Consider the following 13,999-nt stretch of genomic DNA (forward strand, 5'->3'; position numbering starts at 1 on the left):
CCTGCTGCAAGGCAAGGCCCAGGCCACCTGTCTGTCCCGGGCCAGGGGCCCGTCAGCAGGCAGCACAGCTGGAGCCAGGGACCCGGGTCGCATACACACTAAGGGAGTGGCATCAAAAAGAGCAAACCTTTATTTACAGAGCAGCAGCACAGCCCCCATCCCTGGGGGGGCAGCAGCAGCAGCGGGACCCCCTCCCCCAGTTGCAGCCTGGCCCCTGCCCAGGGGAGCAAGCAGCCTGCAGGAGTGGAGCAGCCCACGTGGGGCACCCTAGAGCACAGCGGTCACTGTGGGGGTGGCAGGTACCGGCCCCAGCATTGCCCTGGTGCTATGGTGCCCCTGGCCAGCCCCGGGGGCCAGCAACCTGCAGGGGGGCACAGTGTAGGACCCGGGGTCTCCCCCACGGTGAAACCCAGCTGGGCTCCCACCCTTGCAGCACAGGGGATGGGGCCAAGGGGTGCCCCAGCCCCACGGCTCCCCTGTGTGCACACCCCTGCCCTGGGAAAAAGTCGCCCCAGCCACTGCTCTTCACAAGACTTGGCCGTTTGCTTTACACCCGAACCCCCGAGGGGCAAGAGACCTCAGCACTTCATTTCCACGTGCAGCCGGTGCTGCCTCTGGTGCCTGGCTGCACCCCAGGCTCTGCCAGCCCCATACGGTGGACTGCAGGGGAGGCCGCTTGCCTGGCGAGGAGGGGAGGAAGACACGGCCCAAGCTGACCACACTGCAGCAGCGGGGCCGAGTCCTGCAGGATCGGGGCCGTCCCATGCCCCCTAGCATGGCTGCAGGCAAGCAGCGCAGGTGCCTTAGCCAGCAGGGTCCATGGGCTGCCCAGCGTCTGCCCCTGGAGCAAGACAGCAGTAGCCCGCAGCGGGGCTCACGTGTACTCAGTCTTGCGGATGTAGCTGGAGGGCACGTAGCCCTGGCGCCCGCGCGCCTCCACCAGCCACCACTCCCGGTTGCCCGTGACATCCTCAAACTGAAGGATGCGGAGTCTCTGGTTGGCCGACACACTCAGCTCATTGGGGCCGCGGCCCTTGAAGGTGTAAAGCGCATAATAGACCTGCGGGTGCAGAGCAGGGTCAGTGTCAGCACTGGGTGCAGCAGCCACAGGTGTGGGGGGCCACGACACCCGCCCTGCGCAGCTGTGCGCCGAAGCCTGGACTCCACCCAGGCTGCTCGTCAAAGGGATGCCTGGGAAGGGTCTGGGTCCCCGTGCCCCACAGGCTCTGGGCACCCTCCCAGCCTTGTGGGTGCACAAGGGGGTCTCATGCATCTGCTACAGCCCCCTCCCCACAAGGGCAGACCAGCGCTGCCAGGACCCACAGCCCAGGGTAGGGAGCACAGCTCTGGCGTGGGCCAGGTCACCCCACCCAGCCAAGGGTTTGCCCCACAGCCCCCATCACCAGCATGGTGGGCTCACCTGGTTGCCCTCGGACTCACTGCTGTCCAGCCCTGAGTCCCTGTCCTCCAGCGAGGGCGATGGCTGGACCTGGGCTTTGGCTGGCAGCCCGTTGCGGGCACCAGGGCTGCCGGCTAGCTCCGGGCGGCTGTGGCGGCGGTGAGGGGGTGCTGCAGTGGGCAGCGGGGTGGAGTCCAGCAGCCCTGTCCCATCACAGGGGCTGGGCTGGGGCTGGCGGGGGGCATCTGTCTCTGAGGTGGAGCGCAGGTGGGGGTCTCCCGGGGCGGCTGGATCAGGTGGCGGTTTCTGGGTGAAGGCCACAGCCATGTTGCCAGGGCTGAAGGTGAGGTTGGCATGGCTGTAGGACGAAGCACTGCCATGCTCTGACTCACTGGAGGAGTGGCTGCCCACAGACACGTCTGACTGGCTGCGGCGCGGGCTGTACGGCTTCAAGAACGAGCTGTACACAAAGCCCTTGGTCACTGTGGGGAGAGAGGGCGGATCAGAGAAGGGTGGGTTGGAGCCCAGGCCCAGCAGCTCCCACCTGAGCACCCCCCAGGCTGATGGAGCCCCCACCTCCATTGTCGATGAGCCAGCGGTTCTGGCTGCCCATGGGGTCCTTCTTCTTGATGACACCTACGAGGTCACCCTCCAGCAGCGAGACGTCCAGGTCCTGGGCTGCATTGAAGTTGCGCTCAGCCTGGAAGAGCTTGTCCGGGGGGTAGCGGGCCAGGAGCGTGGCACGGACCTCGTCGGACTGCAGCCGGTAGCTGGGCTGGAAGGCAATGCGATGCCTGTGAGACCCCGCTCTCCCCACAGTCCTGTCTGAGCCCCAGGGCAGAGTGGGGAGGGACATGGCAGAAGACAGAGCTGGGGATTAGAGGACAGGACTGAGAGCAGAACTGAAACCATTGCTGGAACTTCGTGAGCAACAAACAATGCCTCCACACCCTGAGTGCTGCCGCACCGCACGACGGCAGCCACCGCTGCTGGCTCCCCTGCCAGCTGCAACCCGTGGCGGGGGACTTGCCGACAAGGGAAGCAGCAGCGGGGGCTGCAGCAAGGGGCATGAGCAGCTGAAGAAGGGGAGCTACCGCAATTCACCCCTTCCCTAGGAGGCTTTTGTGCCTCCCCCTAGGCATGTACCCCACAGCGTGGGATGTGCAGGCTCAGTGTATTTCCGCTTGGCAAAGAGACGCCGTGAGGGGACCCGATTGAGGCTAATGAAGTATTAAGGGGTGCAGAGAGTCGATAGGGATCAACTATTCAGCCTCTCCCGTGCCAGAAGCAGGACAGGGGAAAGGAAGCAACCAGGGAGCCGGCTGGACGTGGACAAGAGGATGCTGTTCACTCAGCAGGTCATGAACCCGTGGGAGCGATGGCTGCAGGATGCTGTCTGGGCTGGGCGCTCAGCCCAACCCCAGAGGGCACAGATAGGACCAGCTCCCCCTCAGCAGGTACTGACTGCAGCAGATGGCAGGGCAGCCTCTAAAACAGACCTTCCCAAAGCTCCCGGAGCCAGAGCTGCGATAGGAGAGGATGTGCCCCGTTCACCCCCTGCCACGGTGTGAGGCAGGACACGGGGCTGGCTCAGGACAGTGGTCTCAGTCTCACGGGACTCACCGGGCCCAGGAGAGGCTGCTGCCGGGCTGACTGGCGCTCCATGCTCTTCCTCTCGAACGGACGCCTGGCCACAGCTGGAGCCTCTGGGAAGAAGGTGAAGGCCTGGAGCTGCTGGAGGACACGGCTGTGCTCCTCCTGGAAGATGGCAATGAGGTTCCCCTCCCGGCCAGTCACCTGCAGCAGCTGGGCAGAGGTAGGTGCTCAGGGCAGGCTCCAGCACAGCTCCGCAGCCAAACTCAGCAGCCAGGCGGGTTGCAGAGCAGGCGGGGAGCTGCCCTGCCCTCCCCACCCCCCGATTAACTCCTTCCAGGCTCCATATGGCTCCTGCCCAATGTCTGCTGCCACCTAAGGTGCTCCCCCTCCAACCCTGAGCACAGCAGGGTAGGGCAGTTTGGTTTTGCCCACGTGGCTCAGCTCTGGGGGCAGGGGACAACCCCAGGCCTGTGGATCCAGTGCTTTCCAGCTGCGAGCTGCACTGGAGCCCCAGGGAAGAGGGTCCCCACAGAAGCAACTTCGGGGCCGACGGCCCGACTGCAGGGGGATAAACTGCAGAGCCCCCATGTGCCCCGGGGCACGGCAGCGTCTGCAGGAGCCCAGGGCACCCCCTACGCCCGTGCCCTGCCACTCACTGAGAGCAGAGGGCTGAGCTCCTGCAGGGCCAGGCGCACGAAGTCGCAGTGGGCCGTGGCGTAGCCCCGCACGCAGCCGGCGAAGAGCTCCTTGGTAAAGCACTGGAACTTGGGCAGCTCGTCTAGCAGCTGGGCGTTGAGCGCCTCGTAGTTGTTGCGGGCCGACTGCAGCTCCTCCAGCGTCCGCTTGTCCTTCAGGCGCTCGGCCCGCTCTGAGCACGTGTGCAAATCCAGCAACTTGTCGAAGCGCTTCTGCACCAGCTTGTGGGGTCCCGTGAACATGCTCAGCAGCTGCGTCAGGGGTGCCATCACCAGCCGCTCCGTCCTCTCCTTCTGCAGGCGACACATGGGACGTGGGTCACTCCAGCTGCCCCCCCTCCCAGCCATGTCTGGGGCTGAGGGGCTTGTGCCCTGCCAGCCAGGGCTCCCCAGGGCAGTGCCGCCCCTGGCAGCTCTTCTCCAGGGAGCTCCCCGCTGCCTGCTGGGTCTCAGCCATCCCCAGGGGAAGCATCTGCAGCTGCAGCCCAACAGGAACGTCCCGCTGGCACCAGACTTGCTCAGGGCAGAGGGTTAGACTAGAGACCCTGGTGCCCTGCACCCTTCCCTCAGCTGTATCGGCCTCTCCTTGCCCCACAATCACCAGTTGGCCCTGCCTTGAGCCACCTGACTCACGAGAACCTAAGAACTGCTATTTACTGGCTCAGACCATAGGTGCACCTTGCCCAGTCTCCTGCGTGACACGGTGGCAGAGAGTGGATGCCAAAAGGGAGTGACCCGGGTCTGGCCAGGGTTTTACCCCATTCCCCTCTGCCTGGCAGCCTCCAGCACCGAAGGTCCAGGACGTTCTGATGCGGAGGCCGTGCCCCTCACTCAATAACGACCGATGCCCCTTTCCTCCGAGCGCACGTCCAACCCCTTGTGACTGGCTGAGCTCTCAGCTTCCAATGCACCTAGTAGTTGCGAGCTCCTACCCTTCAATGCCACTGCCTGCTGTTCGTTTTAAACTTACTACCTGCTCGTTTCTTTTGTGACCCCTCGTTGTTGTATTAAGAGATGGTAAAGAATAAATCCCTAGTGACTTTCTCTTCACCGTTTACTACTTTGCAAACCCTTCTCTTGTCTTCCTCGAGTCTCTTTTCTAAACTGACCAGGCCTGGCCCTGTTACTCTCTCACACGGAAGCCTCTCCATAGCACTCAGCACCCTCTTGCCCTTGTCGGGACCTTCTCCAGTCGTCCTAGATCCTGTTGGAGGTGAGGGGCCAGAGCTGGGCGCAGCAGTCAGGGTGTGAATGCACCACAAATGTATAAAGGGGCCTCGTGATACTTCTCCCAGGGAGACCGTGGCTGCAGGAGTGTGGCCAGAGCGACAGGTCTCCCCAGGGTCAGGCCAGTGCCTGGGGCTGCAGCCCGTGCAGCAACCTCCCGGCCCAGCCTGGCAGCACCAGTCCCACAGCAGACGCCCCTTCTACCTGCTCCTACCAGCCATGCCACAGCCCCCTGCCCTCCCCTCAAGATGCCCCCACCTTTCCCCCACTGCCCCCACAGCCCAGCCCCATTGACACCATGCCCAGCTCTGCACGGTCGCTGACTCCCTCGCTCCAGTCCCCTCCTGTGCCTGGTGGGGAACAGGCTGCAAGCTGCTGCTCCTGCTCCCAGCCCCAGCTCTCACCTCTCCCAGTTTAACCCCAATTGCAAGGCCTGTTGCTGCAGAGACCCTTTCCAGACCATCAGCGCAGGAGACTGGGGAGCACCAGCTCTGCTTTAATTAAGCAGATTAACTCAGTAATTAAGCCCTGCTCCACACTGGAAGACAGCTCAAAGTGCTCCAAATGCTGTACAGACACCCCCCAGACTGCTTTGGAGTTTGCTGGGCCTCTGATGGGGGGGGCAGCATTCATGGTCCAAATATGGGGTCACGTGACTGAGGGGTCCCCCATCACAGCCCCCAAACCAGCACTGCTCACACCTGCAGGCCCTCTCCCTGCACAGGGGACAGCAGGAGGCACGGTCTCGGCCCCATGCCAGCGATCCCAGCTAGAGCGCAGCTCCCCCAGCCTGATGGGCAGCACTGCACGGGGGCTTGGCTCTGCGGGCAGCCGGAGATAGAGGCTTTCCAGGCTGCACATCGCCTGCAGAAACTCATGGGGATGTGCGGCGGTCACTGACTCATGCGTGGCAAAGCTGAACCCGCTGGGGGCCGGCCCCTGCTGCTGACAGAGGGGCTTTGCTTGGGGGGACGGATCCTGTTGGCCTGCACGTCTGTGGGGCTCCCTGGGAGGACAGCAGTTGGGCTTCTTTCTCGCTGCTCCTCCAGCAGCAGGATTATCTCAGCCTGATTAACTCATTAGCAGCGATTACCAGAGGGGAGGTAACAGCACAAGGAGGCACTTACACTTCCTGAACCCCCGACGCCCAGCCCTGCACGGCTGCTCACCGCATCTGTGCTCTGGCACCGCGGGGGGGGCTGGAGCAGGGAGGGGGAAGGCAGGTGCTGGCAACACCTGGGCCGAGGGCCCCGCCAGTCTCCTGCTGCTGCCAGGATGGGGAGGGGGTGGTTAAAAAGCAATGGAGAGCGCAGGCAGAGGCTGTGGCCCGGCTGCAGAGGAAGACTTTGAACAGACCTGACCATGGGGTAAAACTCCTTCATCCCAGGTGTGGAGACCAGGCAGACTCGGGGTGGGGAGAGAGGTAAGACACTCAGCAGGAGCGGCACAACCCAGCCTCCACCCCCAGCCTGGGCTGTCACCACACCCAACGCTGCTGAGGAAGGCGAGAAAAAATCCCGGACACCTGCAACAATAGGAGGGGAAAAATCCCTTCCTGCCCCATGCGCAGCCAGCAAAGCCCAGCAGCCTGGAAACAGCAGCCCCCTCCGCTCTGCCCTGCAGCCTGGGGACAGCAAACAGGATCCCACCCCTCGCACCCTCCTGGAGAGCTTTCTTCCTACTGGTAAATCCTTTTTCCTAACCAAGACAGTTTGTTCTCCTGCTGCTGAGTACAGGCCTCTCCATGGACTGCACTGGTCTTCTGGGGATCTGCCAGGAACCCGTGATGCAAAAGGGTTTCCTGAGCTCCCAGCTGCAGCTCTTTGCAGCACGCGCCAGCACACTACAGCTACTCTCAGAGCAGGGGTTTTCAACCTATTTTTCATTTGTGAATCCCTAAAGAATTTCAAATGGAGGCGCAGACCCCTCTGAATTGTAAGCAAGGGTTTTCACATACTTCTGATTGATCAGTCATCTTCCGTGAACACCTTAAACACAGTCTGCAAACCACAGGCCCATCCACTGTCCTAAGATCATCCCTGACCAGGGCTTGTCCAGCCTCTTCTTGAGCACCCCCAGCGACGGAGGCCCGCCACGCCTTCCCTGGAGCCTGTTCCACTGCTGTCCAGCTCTGACACTGAGACGGTTTTCCTGAGATCCCATCTAAACCTGCTTTACCGTAACTTCAAGCCACTGGTCTGTGTCCTGCTTTCTAGAGCAAGAGAGAAAAGGTGTCCTCTGTTTTCATGGCAGCCCTTCAGATATTTGTTATATCATGCTGCCCTCCCCATCACTTTTTCCGCACACTAAAAATGCCCAATTCTCTCACGCTCTCCTCACATGACTTGCCTTCCAAGCCCTTGATCACGTATGTTGCCACCTCTGGCATCTCTCATATCTTCTCCAAGTATTTTTAAAATGCAGGGCCTAAACCTGCACACAGTGCTCTAGATGAGGCTAACCACTGCCGAGTAGAGGCGCTATCACCTCCCATGTCATGCACCTAACGCTCCCATCGATGCATCTCAAAACCGTGTTCGCCTTTTGTGCAGCTGCATCACACTGCAGGCTCATGGAGAAGCTGTGATCCACCAAGACCCCTAGACACTGCTCCGCAGTGCTGCCGTCCAGCCAGGGATCACCCATTTTGTATCTGCCCTTTTGATTATTCCTCCCCAGATGCAGCACCTCGCACTTGCCACCACTGAACTGCACTCTCGTGGCTCTAGCTCAACTTCCCAACCTGTCAAGACCCTTCTGAGGTGTGCTCCTGTCCTCCAGCGTGTTCACAATCCTTCCCAGCTTTGTGTCATCTGCAAATTTGTTCAAGAAAGCCTCTATTCTAGCACCCAAATCATTTGGTCTCCACTAGAAACATCCTGCTATTGTGACACGGACACAGTTATAATGGCTTGCATAGAGCCACATTTCTCCAATTTGCTTAAGAGAAGGCCCACGTGGTACTGGGCTGAAAGCCTTGCTGATGCCGACCTGCACGACATCCACTGGGTCCCCACCATCCACCCACCGCATTCCTTTGTGAAGGAAGAGATCCTGCTGGCTTGGCACGATCTCTTCCACAGACTGCTGCAGCTGCTTGTGATCAGCTTTTCCACCTCCAGACCCGTGCAAATGGGCTTTGCCATAGATTCCTCCAACAGGTTCTCAGAGACTGAAGTCCGGCAGACTCATCACTCAGTCCGCAGACAGCACCGCTCCCCTCACCTCTGACAGCCTCTGTGCTCCAGCCTGGGGACCTGGCACTGACACAGGGTGCATGACATCCCTCCTCCCACCATGGGAGTAGCAACCTCTGGGGAGGCAGCAATCAGGGCTCAGACCCTCCCCAGACAGCAGAGCCCCTGGGTTGCCTCACACCCAGTCCCCACTCGTCCCTCCACTGCAGCCGCCCCAGCAGCAGAGGGGCAGGGGGCAATGTCCAAGCCGCCCAGCTGCTCTGGGGGCGATGCCACAGCCACGCTGGCTTCGAGCACTCATCTCAACTCTTTCTTTCCTGTTTTTCAGAAGTTTGGACAATGTTGGCCAATCCCTGGTTACCCTTCGCAACTCAAACTCGCCGTTCTCTAGAGCAGCTGGGTGACCCAGTAGAAAGGACCGGAGTGTAAAAGCACAAGCCTGGGCTTGGGGATGAAGCCCTGCAACCTGCCCACACTCACCCCCAGGCAGGTCCATGGGGAGGAGGAGAAGGAGGAAGGAGGGAGGGGCACTCACAAAGCTGGAAAAGAGCTGGTCGCTGATGAGCCGATGCACCTTCTGAAACTGCTCCAGGTCCCCACTGCCCTTCTCCATGCACAGGTCCCACATGCTCCCGGCTGCCAGCACCTTCATGCAGGCCGACTCCTGCCGGGACATGGGCAAGTCAGCGCCAAGACCCGCACAGCCGCGGGCCAGGCAGTGCCGCTTCCCAGCACAGCCTGGGAAACCCTCTGCGCTCCACGACCCCTCCCAGGGAACGGGACCCCCGGATCAGGGCCCCTGTCCTGCAGAGAAGGGAGCCCTCCCCGAAGAGCTTGGTCAGCCCAGGGGAACGGCACAGAGCCCAGCCGTGTCCCTGAAGGAGCCGGCAGCTCCGAGCCGCCCCAACTCACCCGGACGTGCTGCAGGTAGAGGCTCAGGTCGCGGATGAAGGACTTGATCAGTCGCTCCTGCATCCGGAAAATCTTCTCCGTCTCCTCAAAGGCCTCATCCTTCAGCTGCAGCACAGAAGAGGGTGATGAGCCTGGTACCACCCAGTAACAGCCGGCACTGCACCAAATGGGACCCGCTGGAGCCCGCGGCCCTGCGGCACACCTAGGCCACAAGGCAACCCCCGCCCCCAGCAGGAAAGAAGGGCCCGAGGGGCACTGACCCCCCCAGCAGGGAGAGAGCAGAGAAGCCGCCTCTTTCCCCGGATCCAGGCACAGAGCTGCAGGCTCAGCGTCAGCGTGGCGGGGGGACCCAAGGCTGGCAAAGGGGTGCCCTTAGGTAGGTGGGAATTAAGCCCATGTGCTTCAGCCCTCAAGGTAGGGGATGGGTGCTACCTGGGGGGCGAAGCCCGTGAGGTGTTTGAGGTGGCTGCTGACGCGGTTGGACTTCTTGATGATGGAGTGGAAGTTGAGCTTGGAGATCTTCTCCATGAGGCTGTCTTCATCTGCCTTGCGGTACTTTAGTACTGGGGGGAGAGGTCCTGGGTCAGGGCCCCGAGCACTTGCATCCCAGACCCTCTCACCATCTCCTGTGCCCCCCAATGTCCCCTCTGCTGCAACCACCCCTGGCCCAGCTCCACTCCTGCTGCAGCTTCCAGCCCCACACAGCCACGGTCCTGCTCCCTCCAGCCGTGCTGCTGCCCCCGACCCGGTCCCATCGCGCTGCCTCACCCAGGTCCTTGCGGCGCTTGTACTCGTTGATGTTGACGTTGATCTCCTTGACAGCATGGACGGCAGCCGCCAGCGGTGCCTTGTCAGGGTGGCCATCAGGGGTGGCACTGAGCAGCTCCATCAGCAGCAGTGGGTACCGCATCACCCGCTGCACCGGCTTGATGAGGAAGGAGCCCAGGTTGATGTAGTTTGAGCAGCCCCTGGGCGGGTGGGTGGGGAGAAGATGCAACGCACTGCAGCCCGGTCCCACGGACAGCCCCCAGCTCCCATCTGACCCCCCAGAGCTGCTTCCAAGAGCCCAGCACCCTCGCCTGGCCCTGCCCTGCCCCAGCACTCACTGCTTACCAGATCTCTGCCATGACCTCAAGCTCACAGCAGCCTCAAGCTGCCCCGACTCCACTCCACTGTCCATTTGCCATGATCCCAGTGCCCCCGGCTCTGCCCAAACACCCCACAGACCCTCACAGCCCTGATCTCAACCCAGCCCACTGGCCCTGATGCCTGTCCCAGGGCTGTGGCCATGTCCCCACAGCCCAGATCCAACCAACCCGAAGGAGGAGGATGGCGCACGAGTGCTTCACCCATGCCGTCCAACCAGACAGTCCATGGACCCTACAAAGCTCTGAGCCCTCCAGCATAGCGCATCCCCAGCCCCCTGGCCCACAGCATCCACACCCACCCCATGAGCCCTCCCCCATCTCTGGCCCCCGCAGCTCTGTATGCACGGTTAGGTCTCTGCAGGCAAGCGCACGGCTCGGGGCAGGGGTGTTAGTGCCAGAGCAGGGGCAGGGCAGGGCAGGGCAGGGCAGGGCAGGCAGCAGTGAGCGCCGGTGCGGAGGCACTCACCACTCGCTGTACAGGCTCCTGCAGGCCGGAGCATGGAAAAGCAAAGAGAGGCGCCTGGTTAGCAGGGGAGTCCTGGAGCTGGTGCCTCGGCCCTGCGGTGATGCAGCCAGGCTGCTGCCCACTCCATCCCCCGGCACACACTCGGGTTGGGGCAGTGTGGCCATGGTGGGGACTCACTATCGTACCCCTGAGCCATAGGGGCTGGGGCTGCAGCCCAGATCCTCCATGCCCCAGCCCAAGGAGGCAAGGCCGGGGGTCAGAGATCTTCTCCCTAGGAAGGAGTAGCCTCCCCCATGATCTTCCCAGCTCCATACTGAGCACAGGGCAGGAGGCATTTTCCACAGGGGGCTCAACCCGTCTCCTCCATCCAAGTGCCCGAGGCCTGTGGGCCCCAGGCCTTTGGGCAGTCTCAGTGTGACGTGGGGGTCTCAGTCTCAGCCTGCAATACTGGGAGGTGCCTCCAGAACAAGGGGCGGAGGGCAGGGCAGGAGGAGGCAGGGGGCTCCCACCTGAGGGTCTCCAGGAAGTCCAGGAGGTGCCTCTGGATCCGCTCGTCCTTCTCATAGGCCTCGAGCAGGGCGATGGCCTCGTCGTGGTTCTGGCAGTACACCTTGTACACGTCTTCCAGCTCCGCACGGTGGGCCAGGAACACCGGCCCTGGGGGCACCAGCACAGGACGCTCATGGCTCCAGCTCCACCCCTGACCCGTCCAGGGCCGTCACTGCCTGGGCACTGGGCGTCCCCAACATGCAACACCCCGGCTTCCCCCGAGCAGGCAGGACAGGAGGCCCCACCGCTCTCCAGGGAGAAGGAGAGAGGGGAGGAAGAGTCCCCCACAAGTGGCACCTCTCCCCAAGCACTCTCTCCTGCCCCATCCCACCATGCCCCAGCTCCAGGGACCCATCAGGAGCCCCCACCCCGGGCCCCAGCCCCGCTGGCCTGGGCACAAGTGGCAGTGAATCCGTACCAACAGCATCTGAGGCCTCCAGGGCGCCCAGCAGCTGCTTGGTGAAGCTGATCACCGTCTGGATGTTTCCAAAGAGCCCCTCGAAGTCGACACCCTGCACCTGGGGAGACGGGAACAGAGACCTCAGCGGGGCAGGGACCCATCCGCAGCCCCACAGACCCCACTGCCATGTCTGTGCCTGTGAGCACCTGTCCCTGCCACAGCCACCTCCCTCCGCCCCACCCCCCTGCGCCTCACCCGTAACAACGCAGGAATTGCCACGGACGGGCTCAGACCAGGGTCCATCTTGCTCAGGCTCTGCCCAAGTCCTGGGCCCTCCTGGCCACCCTCCTCCTGGCCCTAGCCAAACCAGCCCGTTTGCCCAGAAAGGAGGCTCTGGCCGGGGGATCCCCAGGGACTGCAAGGCCGCCTTCCCATCCCTGGTCATTCACGCCTCCGGGCAGTTTCACTGGGCAGTGACCACTGGGTCCTTGGACTCGTTCAAGCGCCAGCGTGCACTGCATGGTGCGCTCTGCTCCCCCTTTCCCCTTCTGAACTTTGACCCTGTTTTGTCTGGTTTTTGTCCCAAGGAATTAGTTGTTGCTTTCTCAGTGGCCTCCCATCCTAAGGGGGTTTAGTTCTTCTTGGTGGGCAGGGCCCCAACACCCTGACAGTCACAACCAGGCCTGTGTTGTGCGGCTGGACCGGAGAGGGGCAGGGTCCGAGCAGGGTTTCCCTGCTCCTCTGGCGCTTGCAGCACTGAAGGTCCAGGCAGGTCCGGCACAGAGGCCGTGCCGCCCCTTTCCTCCTAAAACACATCCACGGCCTCGGTGAATGTGGCTGGACCTCAGCTCCCACCGCAGGTGGCCACCGCTTGAGTGGGCGGAACACCGACCCGCCCGGCCCGGCCCCGCCGCGCGCACCGACCGGCACCCACCTGGGCCTGCTGCAGCGGCACGAGGACGCGCTGCACGCACATGTCCAGGTCGCGGAGGTAGTCCCGCTCCGTCTGCAGCAGCTCGGCCGCCACCTTGGCCCGCTTCTCCAGCATGCGCTGCTCCAGCTCCGCCGCCGCCGCCGCCGGGGGGGCCGCCAGGGGCATCTCTGCAAGGAGAAGGCGAAGGCAGCGCTGAGCTGCGGCCCGAGCCCGCCCCCACGGGGCATTTCCATCTGAATGGCCGAGCGGGCTCGGCCGCACAAAGGGCCGGCGGCCGCCAAAGCCCGGCCCGGAGCGCAGCACAGCCCGGCCCCGGCGCCGAGCAGGCCGGGCTGGACGGGGCGGCTCGCCCGGGGCGCGCAGCGGGCTCCATCCCGGCCCGGAGCCCGGCCCCGGCGGCAGCACGGACGGCGCGGGCAGGCGCGGCGCGCTCCCCGCCGGGTTTTCGGTCCCGTCGCCCGCCCGCCCCTCCGGGGTCCGGACCTCGGCCTCCCCGCGCCGCCTGCTCCGGGCGCCCCGGGACCGCCGGCGGGCAGGGGCAGGGGCAGGGGCAGGGCCGGCTCAGGCTGCCCCGGTCTGGAGGTGGGCACGGGGACCAGGCTGCGCCCGCCAGCGCCTCCCAGCCCCAGCCCCAGCCCCAGCTCCTGGTGTCACTGGCACGGCCTCTGCCCCACACGGGCCCTGCAGCCTCTCGTCAGCCCGACCAGGCCACAGGCCAGCAGGGCTGGGGGCGAGGGTGAGGAGGGGGACCGTCCAGGCACAGGCCCCGTGCCCAGCACTGCACAGATGGACACACACACACACAGCGTCACCGCGAGGACTCCTGGGTCCACGCCGCCACGGCTGCGACGCTAGCAGAGGCTGCTCGCCCCCCACCCTGGCGCTTGTGGTCTTAGTAACTGAAGGGACTGCAACATCCCTGGTTGCCTCCTTCCTTCTACGCGGACCGGAGCTGGCTGAGCTCTGCTGCCTTCGGTCATTATTTTACCAGCACCCCCTCGGCACGGGGCTCCCCTACACCATCCCCGACTGACGCTTGTCCAGCTGCTTCTTTAAACCTCCAATGCCCCAGGAGCTCAGTCACAATTTTCTGCCCAAATCTGAGCTCCCAAGCAATTCTACTCATTATTTTCTACAACTCTGGCAAAATGACCCTTCTGGGGCACCAAGTCCACCTGCATCATCAGGTGACTTATCTGCTTTGGCTGCACTGCCGGGTGCGTCTGAAAATCATCACCGGAGCTCAGGTCACACCAAAAAGCTTGACAAGACTAGGAGCGCAGGGAGACTTGTAACAGGCTGCACAGATGTGCTCCCTGTGCTCGGGGGCGTCCGGCCAACTGACATAAGACAGACCCTAACTAACCTCACTACAGGCAGTCCTGGACTTGCAACGTCTCGAGTTACGTTTCGCACTTACAGCCTTTATAAATTGACACCGTGCTTCAACTTTACACCAGTTCCGACTTACAACGC

At 63.0% G+C, this 13,999-nt stretch overlaps 1 protein-coding gene across 2 annotated transcripts in view; it reads right to left on the reverse strand.

Moving 5' to 3' along the window:
* Positions 1-107: 107 nt before the first annotated feature.
* DNMBP (dynamin binding protein) overlaps positions 108-13,999 on the reverse strand; it is a 31,296-nt gene continuing 17,404 nt past the window's right edge. For both annotated transcript variants that reach the window (XM_019499518.2, XM_019499519.2), the window contains 13 exons: positions 12,524-12,690; positions 11,608-11,707; positions 11,150-11,297; positions 10,641-10,658; positions 9,795-9,994; positions 9,459-9,589; positions 9,027-9,131; positions 8,650-8,778; positions 3,652-3,984; positions 3,023-3,205; positions 1,976-2,174; positions 1,421-1,881; positions 108-1,060 (listed from right to left, as the gene is read on the reverse strand). In XM_019499518.2, coding sequence (XP_019355063.1) covers positions 875-1,060; positions 1,421-1,881; positions 1,976-2,174; positions 3,023-3,205; positions 3,652-3,984; positions 8,650-8,778; positions 9,027-9,131; positions 9,459-9,589; positions 9,795-9,994; positions 10,641-10,658; positions 11,150-11,297; positions 11,608-11,707; positions 12,524-12,690 — 2,360 coding nt within the window. In that variant the 3' untranslated portion in view covers positions 108-874. The remainder of the gene's footprint in view (positions 1,061-1,420; positions 1,882-1,975; positions 2,175-3,022; positions 3,206-3,651; positions 3,985-8,649; positions 8,779-9,026; positions 9,132-9,458; positions 9,590-9,794; positions 9,995-10,640; positions 10,659-11,149; positions 11,298-11,607; positions 11,708-12,523; positions 12,691-13,999) is intronic.

The sequence above is a fragment of the Alligator mississippiensis genome, chromosome 6, assembly GCF_030867095.1.
Source record: "Alligator mississippiensis isolate rAllMis1 chromosome 6, rAllMis1, whole genome shotgun sequence".
Taxonomy (NCBI): domain Eukaryota; kingdom Metazoa; phylum Chordata; order Crocodylia; family Alligatoridae; genus Alligator; species Alligator mississippiensis.